Source organism: Portunus trituberculatus, chromosome 2 (genome assembly GCF_017591435.1).
Source record: "Portunus trituberculatus isolate SZX2019 chromosome 2, ASM1759143v1, whole genome shotgun sequence".
NCBI classification, from domain to species: domain Eukaryota; kingdom Metazoa; phylum Arthropoda; class Malacostraca; order Decapoda; family Portunidae; genus Portunus; species Portunus trituberculatus.
In genome coordinates, this window is record NC_059256.1 from 2107345 (window position 1) to 2118528 (window position 11184).

An 11184-nucleotide genomic window follows, 5' to 3' on the forward strand; every position below is an offset into this window, starting at 1 on the left:
CATTAATCTTCTGCCCTCCATACACCCTTGCTAATGTCAATAAAATGGTCTAATGGTACACAAACTCAATTAAAATAGTGAAGACTGTGGCCATTAATCTTCTGCCCTCCATACACCCTTGCTAATGTCAATAAAATGGTCTAATGGTGCACAAAACTCAATTAAAATAGTGAAGACTGGCCATTAATCTTCTGCCCTCCATACACCCTTGCTAATGTCAATAAAATGGTCTAATGGTACACAAAACTCAATTAAAATAGTGAAGACTGTGGCCATTAATCTTCTGCCCTCCATACACCCTTGCTAATGTCAATAAAATGGTCTAATGGTACACAAAACTCAGTTAAAATAGTGAAGACTGTGGCCATTAATCTTCTGCCCTCCATACACCCTTGCTAATGTCAATAAAATGGTCTAATGGTACACAAAACTCAATTAAAATAGTGAAGACTGTGGCCATTAATCTTCTACCCTCCATACACCCTTGCTAATGTCAATAAAATGGTCTAATGGTACATAAAACTCAATTAAAATAGTGAAGACTGTGGCCATTAATCTTCTGCCCTCCATACACCCTTGCTAATGTCAATAAAATGGTCTAATGGTACACAAAACTCAATTAAAATAGTGAAGACTGTGGCCATTAATCTTCTGCCCTCCATACACCCTTGCTAATGTCAATAAAATGGTCTAATGGTACACAAAACTCAATTAAAATAGTGAAGACTGTGGCCATTAATCTTCTGCCCTCCATACACCCTTGCTAATGCCAATAAAATGGTCTAATGGTGCACAAAACTCAATTAAAATAGTGAAGACTGTGGCCATTAATCTTCTGCCCTCCATACACCCTTGCTAATGCCAATAAAATGGTCTAATGGTACTCAAAACAAGGTAAAAATGTGTCCCAGTCCTGAAGGGGTTAAAATAGTGAAGACTGTGACCAATATATTCGTAAACCACTGAAATAACACACACACAGATACGTACATACAAAACCGCATCCAGTAACCTCTTGTGTAGGGTGCGTGCGGCTGTCACACCCCCGTAGGCGAAGAGAAATGCCCTCATAAGAGTCAGAAGAGTGTTTGAGGCAGCCAGAACCCCATAAACCAGGAGGTAAAACTTGTTAGGGTTTGCCATCTCTGCCTGTGTGTTTCCTGGTCCCTGGTTGGTGCCGTTTGGAGCAATCAATTCACTTGTCGCTAGGAACTGTTTGGGGTACGTTAGATTAGGTTTGGGATGTGTTTTTGTGTGTTTTGGGGTGTTTTGTGTGTTTTTGTGTGTGTGGTGTGTGGTGTTTGAGTATTTTGGTGTTTTGGTGTTTTGGGGATTTTGGGGTGTTCTTGTGTTTTTTTGTGTGTTTTTGTGGTGTTTTGGTGTGTATTGGTGTTTGGGGTACGTTAGATTTGGGTGTGTTTGAGTGTGTTTGTGTGTGGTTGTGTGTGTTTTTGGTGTTTTGATGTGTTTTGTGGTGTTTTGGGTATTGGTGGGTTTGGATGTGTTTGGGTGTGTTTTAGGGTGTTTTTTGTGTATTTTGGGTGTTTTGGGGTGTGTTGTTGTGTGTGTGTTTTGGTGTTTTGGGTGGGTTTGGGTGTATTTGGGGTGTGTTTTGGTGTTTTGGGTGTTTTGAGTGTGTTTTATATGTTTTGGTGTGTTTGGGTGTGTGCATGTGTGTGTTTTCTGTGTGTGTGTATATTTCTCTCTCTCTCTCTCTCTCTCTCTCTCTCACCTGATGGAAGGGTGTGGAAGTTGGGTCCAGCCAGTGGGAGGGGCTGGCAGTGGCCCCTCCCGCTGAGCTGAGTGGGTGGGGTGGGTCCCGGCTCAGCCAGGGGCAGGGGTCCAGGAGGAAGAGCTGTGACCCTGTGCTGGAGGGGTAGGAGGAGGGGAGGAAGAAGGGGTTGGGAAGGGGAGAGGGGGGGAGGTGACAGATTAGGTTGGTTTATTTATTTTTATTTTTCATTTTTATTCAATTTTTCTCAATCAAAAATTTTTAAATATTACACAATAAAAATAAATTAATTAATAAAAAAAAATTAAACACCCCAAAACATCCAATATACCCCAAAACACACCAAAAACACCAAAATACACCAAAACACATTAAAACACACCAAAACACACCAAATACACCCAAAACACACACAAAAGCACCCAAAATACATCAAAACACACCAAAACACATTAAAACACCCAAACACACACAAAACACACCAAACACCAAAAAACACCCAAAACACCACAAAAAACCACCCCAAAATTACCAAAAACACCAAAACACCCAAAACACCCAAACACACCAAAACACACCAAAACACCCAAAACACACCCAAAACACTCCAAAACACACCAAAAACACCCCAAAAACACCCCAAAACATCCAAAACACACCAAAAACACCACAAAACACACCAAAAACACACCAAAACCACCACCAAAACACCCCCAAACACTCACTTATTCTTCTGCGATTCCTGCGACACCCAGTACGCGAGCCACAAGTCGGCCAGATTGCGAGACGTTTGCATTAGGGTGATGGAGAGCAGTATTAGGGTGACCAGGGGGACGCCAACTGCTAATAGGTAGGTCGCCAGGACACCCCAGGACAGCTCCCCTCGCTCCCTCCCCTCTGGTATTGGCACTGGGGCCTGTTAGGGTGGGGTGAGAGAGAGAGAGAGAGAGAGAGAGAGAGAGAGAGAGAGAGAGAGAGAGAGAGAGAGAGAGAGAGTATTTTGTTATGTTCATTATTATTATTATTATTATTATTATTATTATTATTATTATTACTACTACTACTACTACTACTACTACTACTACTACTACTACTACTACTACCACCACTACTACCACTACTTCTACTACCACTACTACTACTACTACTACTACTACTACTACTACTACTATACTACAGCTAAAAATGCTACTACTACTACTACTACTACTACTACTACTACTACTACTACTACTACAAGTACTACCACTACTACAAAAACACCACCACCACCACCACTTACCACCAGCGACGATGAAGTGGTAGATGTACCAACACTACCACCACCACCACCACCACCACCACCACCACCACCACCACCACCACCAGCATCACACACATCGAAGGGGTCTAGGTAGGACGGCCTGCGTTTACTAGTAGCCCCAACACCCCCAGGTCCTCCCACCTCCCCACGTCCCCCCACCAGTCCCCACCAAGGTCCTCAGGGTTCAGGTCCCCCCGTAGAACCTCCGCTGGTGGCCCTGTGGATGAGAAAGTAGGCAGGGTGACACAGGGAAACATTTAGGCCTATATTATAAAAAAAACATCAATTTTAGGCCTATATAGTAAAAGAACATCAATTTTAGGCCTATATTGTAAAAGAGCATCAATTTTAGGCCTATATAGTAAAAGAACATCAATTTTAGGCCTATATTGTAAAAAGAGCATCAATTTTAGGCCTATATTGTAAAACACTGTCATTTTTAGGCCTATATTGTAAAAGAACATCAATTATAGGCCTATACAGTAAAAGAACATCATTTAGGCCTATATTGTAAAAGAACATCAATTTTAGGCCTATACTGTAAAAAGAGCATCATTTTTAGGCCTATATTGTAAAACACCGTCATTTTTAGGCCTATATTGTAAAAGAACATCAATTATAGGCCTATACTGTAAAAAGAGCATCAATTTTAGGCCTATATTGTAAAACCGTCATTTTTAGGCCTATACTGTAAAAGAACATAATTTTTAGGCCTATACTGTAATACCTCAAGATACAATTGCCCCAACATACGATTTTTTTGATATACGACAAAAATTTAATATAATTCACGCTTTGAAATACGACGATATTTTTAAAGAAATGAATATCCACGGGTAGGTGGCACAGTGATCGCTGGGCTGCCCACATCCACTCAAATATTCAGCCCGCGTTGTGTATCGTTGTTGATCCTTTGTGTGTGTGTGTGTGTGTGTGTGTGTGTGTGTGTGTGTGTGTGTGTGTGTGTGTGTTCCTCAGCAGTGTGTATTGTTTCTCAAGCTTTGTGAACTCAAGACCCAAACATTGAGCCTGCGTTGTGTACCGTTGTTGATCCTTTGTGTGTGTGTGTGTGTGTGTGTGTGTGTGTGTGTGTGTGTGTGTGTGTGTGTGTGTGTGTGTGTGTGTGTGTGTTCCTCAGCAGTGTGTATTGTTTCTGAAGCTTTGTGAAGTCAAGACCCCGTGATGATGGGTCCCACAAGTAAAAGTTTTGGGAGAAACACACAAAATAGCCAGTACTCACACACTGATTACACTTACAAATTCAATAAACGAGTCAGTACAAATGGTGTTCTGGCCACAAGCAACTCTTCCTCTTGGCAATGCAACAAACCACAAGTCTCTCGATGTCATGGTTACCAAAATATCACAGCCTGAATGAGGTGCTGTCAGCGATGGACGTGGTCTTGCGTCCCACAGCGAGAGAAAACAGACCCCTTGTATCCCCCCCCTCTCTCTCTCTCTCTCTCTCCTGTTCTGACACCACTCTCATTGAAAAGGTGTCTCCCCGCAACATGGCGAGAGGGGCGAGGAATGGAAGTGTGGCGCGTGGGAGAGGTGGCGGAATGAGACGCAGTGAAATCAGTGTGGCTCCCATCCATGGTTGGTGACACAGTGATGCAGAGCAAGTGTTTCCTCCTGGTGAGTGTTGCCACCTCACAAGCAAAGAAAACAGGAAGAAAATAGCCAAATATAGCCGTAAAAAGCCTAACCGTGTATCGAGGTGCCCTGAGTGTTGCGTGGTGAATGTGTATGGATGTCCTGAGTGTTGTGGGTTAAGTTGTTATTTTGGGCAATATGGTTCACTTATATGATGCATACAGTAAACATTGCATTTATCTTATATTAAATCTATATTTGGTTGGTATTTAAAGCATGTTCACTTTTTGGGGGATAAATTTGTCTCACTACAACTAATTAATTCTAGTTCCAGTCATTTCTACGGGAAAAATTGATTTAATATACAATTTTTCTTATACACAACAATCGTCACGGAATGAATTAAAAGAACATCATTTTTGGGGCATTTTTGTACTGAATGCATCAAATTTACCACATTTTTTGAGGAAGAAGAATAGTTAGGCCTAAATTTTATAGGCTGGGTGCACAACCATAAATAAATAAATAAATAAATATGATTATTCCATTACTTATGGTAGAACAAGGAAACAATCTTAATACCACAAAAATACCCTTAAATATTCTTAAACACCATAAACACCATAAAACACTACTAAAGCACCCAATAATATCCTAAACACCACAAAAACACACTCCAAACCCCCAAAACACACCCAAACACCTCTATCACTCCCAGACATTTGTAAACACACCAGAACACACCAAATCCCTCCAAAACACACCAAAATACCCTCAAACACACCAAACCATCGCAAAACATCACCAAAACACCCCAAAACACACCCAAACACCTCTACAACACCCCCAATCATTTGTAAACACACCAAAACACACCACATCCCCCCAAAACACACCACATCCCACCAAAACACCCTCAAACACACCAAACAAAAACATCATTAAAACACCCAAACACACCCAAAACGGCCATAAAACACATCAAAACACTCAAAACACCACAAAACACACCAAAACACTCAAAACACCACAAAACACTCAAAACACTCAAAACACCCAAAACACCACAAAACACACCAAAACACCACAAAAACACCCAAAAACACTCAAAAACACCACAAAAACATACCAAAACACTCAAAAACACCACAAAAACCCCTCAAAAACACCCCAGAACACCCTTAAAAACACTCACCTTGCTGCACCACCCTTCCCTGGGCAACCCTAAGGACCCAGTCAGCACGGGAGAGGATGGGAAGGGGTGGGGAGGCCAGGAGAACAGTGCGGCCAGACAGCAAACCATGAACACAGTGGCGCATTATGTGGCGGGCGACAGGAGGATCCACCGAGGAGAGATGTCGTCCAGGAGGTAGGTCTGCTTGTTCTGGGGGGGAGGGGGGAGAGAGAGGGAGTGGGAGAGAGAGAGAGGGGGAGAGAGAGAGAGAGAGAGGGGAGTGAGAGAGACAGAGAGGGGGAGGGGTGAGAGAGAGAGAGAGAGATGGTTAGCAATTCGAAACCAAATTTAATGCATATCTGAGAGAGAGAGAGAGAGAGAGAGAGAGAGAGAGAGAGAGAGAGAGAGAGAGAGAGAGAGAGAGAGAGAGTCTACACACTCAAAAAACACAAAAAAAACACACATTCTTTATAACACACGAAAAATGCATTCTCTCTCTCTCTCTCTCTCTCACATACACACACACCGCGTAGTGTAGTCATTAGCATGCTCAGCTCACAACTGAGAGGGCCCAGGTTTGAGTCCCAGAAGCAGCAAGGCAAATGGGCACGGCTGTTAATGTGTAGGGTGTGTTGAGGCAGCAGTAAATAGGTACGGGGTGTAACTGGAGGGGTTGTGGCCTCGCTGTCCCAGTGTGTGGAGTGTGTTGTGGTGTGTTAATGTGTAGGGTGTGTTGAGGCAGCAGTAAATAGGTACGGGGTGTAACTGGAGGGGTTGTGGCCTCGCTGTCCCGGTGTGTGGAGTGTGTTGTGGTCTCAGTCCTACCTAAAGATCAGTCTATGAGCTCTGACCTCGCTCCGTAATGGGGAAGGCTGACTAGGTGACCAGCAGGCGACCGAGGTGAATTACACACAAATTTTTATCCATTTCAAACACCAGTCACCCTCAAAACACCACCAAAACACCCAAAACACCCAAAACACACACACACACACACATTTCAAACACCTGTCACCCGTCACCCCATACCTGATAGACAGCACGTGCCAGAGCTACCCGCGCCTTCTGTCCCCCGCTGAGTGACGCACCGTTCTCGCCGCAGAGGGTGTTGTCGCGGTATGGGAGGGCCAGCAGGTCCTCATCCAGGGCACAGGCTGACACCACAGCTCTGGGGGTGGTGGTGGTGGTCGTCATGTTTTGGTGTGAGACTATCTTAGAAAAGTACTATTTTGACTATGATAGAAGTTAGATAGGATAGTCAGAATTGGAGGAGAGGTGGAGGAAACATGGAGGAAGGTCTGTGTAAGTGGAGGAGTGTGGAGGTAACTTGTGGAGGGAGATATGGAGGAAAGAAGAGGAGGTGGTGGTGAAGATAAAAATGTCATGTTTTGGTGTCTATTTTAGAAAACAACTATATTAACTATCAAGGAAGGGAGATAGGATAGTCACAGTTGGAGGAAAGGTGGAGGAAACATGGGGAAGGTCTGTGTAAGTGGAGAAATGTGGAGGTAACTTGTGGAGGGAGATATGGAGGAAAGAAGAGGTGGTGGAGGGAAAACATGAAAAAGGTCACATTTTGGTGTAAGACTATCTTAGAAAACGACTATTTTAACTATGATGGAACGGAGATAGGACAGCCAGAATTGGAGGAGAGGTGGAAGAAACATGGAGGAAGGTCTGTGTAGGTGGAGAAGTGTGGAGGTAACATGTGGAGGGAGATATGGAGGGAAAAAAACAAGAGTGACTCACCTGTACCGCGACACATCCAAACTGCTTCCAAATAGAATGTTGTCCTTAATTGAAGTGTTTTGAATCCAAGGCTGCTGTGTTGCCATTCCAAAGCCTGTGTGAGAGGGGGAGGAGGGTTAAAGTGTGTGTGTGTGTGTGTGTGTGTGTGTGTGTGTGTGTGTGTGTGTGTGTGTGTGTGTGTGTGTGTGTGTGTGTGTGTGTTTTTCTCACTCTTCCTCTCCTCCTCCTCCTTCTCTTTCTATCTCCTTCTCTTCCTTCTTCTCCTCCTCCTCCTTCTTCCTCCTCCTCTCTTCCTCCTCCTCCTCCTCCTCCTCCTCCTTCTTACCAGTTTCCAGGCCAGCCACAGCCACAGCACCCTCCGACTTTCGCATCTCCGCCACCACAGCATTCAGTAGGGAGGTCTTGCCGGCCCCAACACGGCCCACCACAGCCACAACCTGGCCCTGTAATGGTAGTGGTAGTGGTGGTGGTAGTGGTAGTGGTGGTGGTGGTGGTAGTAGTGGTGGTAGTTAATCTGTTGCTAACTTGAAGGAAATGGTCTTAAAAATGTGTCATATTTATTACTGGAGCCTTGAAAACACCAATAACTTCCACTGCAGCCTGTCAAACTATCCCTGGAGCCTTGAAAACACCAATAACTTCCACTGCAGCCTGTCAAACTATCTCTGGAGCCTTCAAAACACCAATAACTTCCACTGCAGCCTGTCAAACTATCCCTGGAGCCTTGAAAACACCAATAACTTCCACTGCAGCCTGTCAAACTATCCCTGGAGCCTTGAAAACACCAATAACTTCCACTGCAGCCTGTCAAACTATCCCTGGAGCCTTCAAAACACCAATAACTTCCACTGCAGCCTGTCAAACTATCCCTGGAGCCTTAAAAACACCAATAACTTCCACTGCAGCCTGTCAAACTATCCCTGGAGCCTTCAAAACACCTATAACTTCAACTGTCAAACTAACTGTCTTCCAAGCCTGTCAAACTATCCCTGGAAGCAGCCTGTCAAACTATCCCTGGAGCCTTGAAAACACCAATAACTTCCACTGCAGCCTGTCAAACTATCCCTGGAGCCTTCAAAACACCAATAACTTCCACTGCAGCCTGTCAAACAAAAAACACCTACTTCAACAACAACAATATTTGACAGTATAGAGACAAAAACAACAACAACAACAACAACTACCTTTAAAACATTGAAGTCAAGATTTTTCAAGGTAAACAAATCCGCCTTGTCAAAAACGCTCCTTCTCTCGACGCTAGACACACTCCTCTCCTCCTCTTCCTCTTCCTCTTCCTCCCAGTTCCTCCTTAGTGAGAGGCTGCTGGATAGGTCCTCCTCTTCCTCCTCTTGCCTCCAGTCACGCCAGGAAAACGAAGCGCCGGTTACGACAATTTGTATCTCAGAGTCTTTTTGCTCCATTTCACTCACTCGTGCGTAATAGTCAAGAAAACTGATGTCTGGCAACTGTAGGAGAAAGTGAGAGAAAGTGAGAGAGTGAGAGAGAGATAGTTTTAATGTTTGAATATTTTGATAATTTTTTTGTTATTGTGAAAACACTCTTGAAAAATCATAAGAATTTTCACTGGAACCACAAAAACACTCTTAAAAACCCTAATAACTTTACTAGAACCACAAAAACACTCTTAAAAACCACAATAACTTCCACCAGAACCACAAACACCCTTAAAAACCACCAATAACTTTACTAGAACCACAAAAACACCCTTAAAAACACCAATAACTTCCACTAGAACCACAAAAACACCCTTAAAAACACCAATAACTTCCACTAGAACCACAAAAACACCCTTAAAAACACCCATAACTTCCACTAGAACCACAAAAACACCCTTAAAACCCCAATAACTTCCACCAGAACCACAAAACACCCTTAAAACACCCACAACTTTACTAGAACCACAAAAACACCCTTAAAAACACCCATAACTTCCACTAGAACCACAAACACCCTTAAAACCCCAATAACTTCCACTAGAACCACAAAAACACCCTTAAAAACCCCAATAACTTCCACTAGAACCACAAAAACACCCTTAAAAACCCCAATAACTTCCATTAGAACCATAAAAACACCCTTAAAAACACCAATAACTTCCACTACATCCCTGCTGAGCTGTCCACCAACACACACACACAGACACAGACACACACACACACACACCTGCATTAGTCTCTGCACACGCTGGAGGGACACCCAAGCCTCCACGATCCCATTTAGAACCCAAGGAAATGCATTTAGAGGCATTATAAGCATGTTGAAGAGAGCCACTGCTGTAAACACTCTGGCTGCATCAAGACTGTTACCTGAAAAAAGACAAATTATTACTATTATTATTATTATTATTATTATTATTATTATTATTGGTGTGTGTTTGCCCAGTACATTTTGTAGTTGAAAAATTATCTTCGTTTATATATTCATTTAATGGTTTTCTGTCTTTCAGTATCATATTTGTGGTGTGAACTGCCCCTGGAGCCTTGAAAACACCAATAACTTCCACTGCAGCCTGTCAAACTATCCCTGGAGCCTTGAAAACACCAATAACTTCCACTGCAGCCTGTCAAACTATCCCTGGAGCCTTGAAAACACCAATAACTTCCACTGCAGCCTGTCAAACTATCCCTGGAGCCTTGAAAACACCAATAACTTCCACTGCAGCCTGTCAAACTATCCCTGGAGCCTTGAAAACACCAATAACTTCCACTGCAGCCTGTCAAACTATCCCTGGAGCCTTGAAAACACCAATAACTTCCACTGCAGCCTGTCAAACTATCCCTGGAGCCTTGAAAACACCAATAACTTCCACTGCAGCCTGTCAAACTATCCCTGGAGCCTTCAAAACACCAATAACTTCCACTGCAGCCTGTCAAACTATCCCTGGAGCCTTGAAAACACCAATAACTTCCACTGCAGCCTGTCAAACTATCCCTGGAGCCTTGAAAACACCAATAACTTCCACTGCAGCCTGTCAAACTATCCCTGGAGCCTTCAAAACACCAATAACTTCCACTACAACACTGCCAAACCACTTATAACTTTCAAAATAACTCCAAAACTGCTACTACTACTACTACTACTACTACTACTACTACTACTCTCTCTCTCTCACCAAGCAGAATGTAAGTCGTGAATGCAGCGATTGGGATAAGTACAGGAGTGGCTGCCCAGAAGTACACACAGGCAGCGTCCAGATACTTGCGTCCGGCCAGGGCTTTGACTTCACCAAAACGCTCGTCTGTAAAAATAAATAATAATAATAATAATAATAATAATAATAATAATAATAATGATAAAAATAATAATAATGATGATAATAACCATTTTATTGACATTAGCAAGTGTGTATGGAGGGCAGAAGATTAATGGCCACAGTCTTCACTATTTTAATTGAGTTTTGTGCACCATTAGACCATTTTATTGACATTAGCAAGGGTGTATGGAAGGCAGAAGATTAATGGCCACAGTCTTCACTATTTTAATTGAGTTTTGTGCACCATTAGACCATTTTATTGACATTAGCAAGGGTGTATGGAGGGCAGAAGATTAATGGCCACAGTCTTCACTATTTTAATTGAGTTTTGTGCACCATTAGACCATTTTATTGAC

At 43.0% G+C, this 11184-nt stretch overlaps 1 protein-coding gene across 1 annotated transcript in view; it reads right to left on the minus strand.

Moving 5' to 3' along the window:
* LOC123501355 (ATP-binding cassette sub-family C member 10-like) overlaps positions 1–11184 on the minus strand; it is a 30287-nt gene that overhangs the window by 8950 nt on the left and 10153 nt on the right. Inside the window, 12 exon segments of the mRNA XM_045250154.1 lie at positions 991–1212; positions 1733–1868; positions 2458–2648; positions 3140–3252; positions 5827–5985; positions 5988–6015; positions 6835–6973; positions 7555–7648; positions 7880–7997; positions 8739–9020; positions 9739–9881; positions 10688–10813. Coding sequence (XP_045106089.1) covers positions 991–1212; positions 1733–1868; positions 2458–2648; positions 3140–3252; positions 5827–5985; positions 5988–6015; positions 6835–6973; positions 7555–7648; positions 7880–7997; positions 8739–9020; positions 9739–9881; positions 10688–10813 — 1751 coding nt within the window.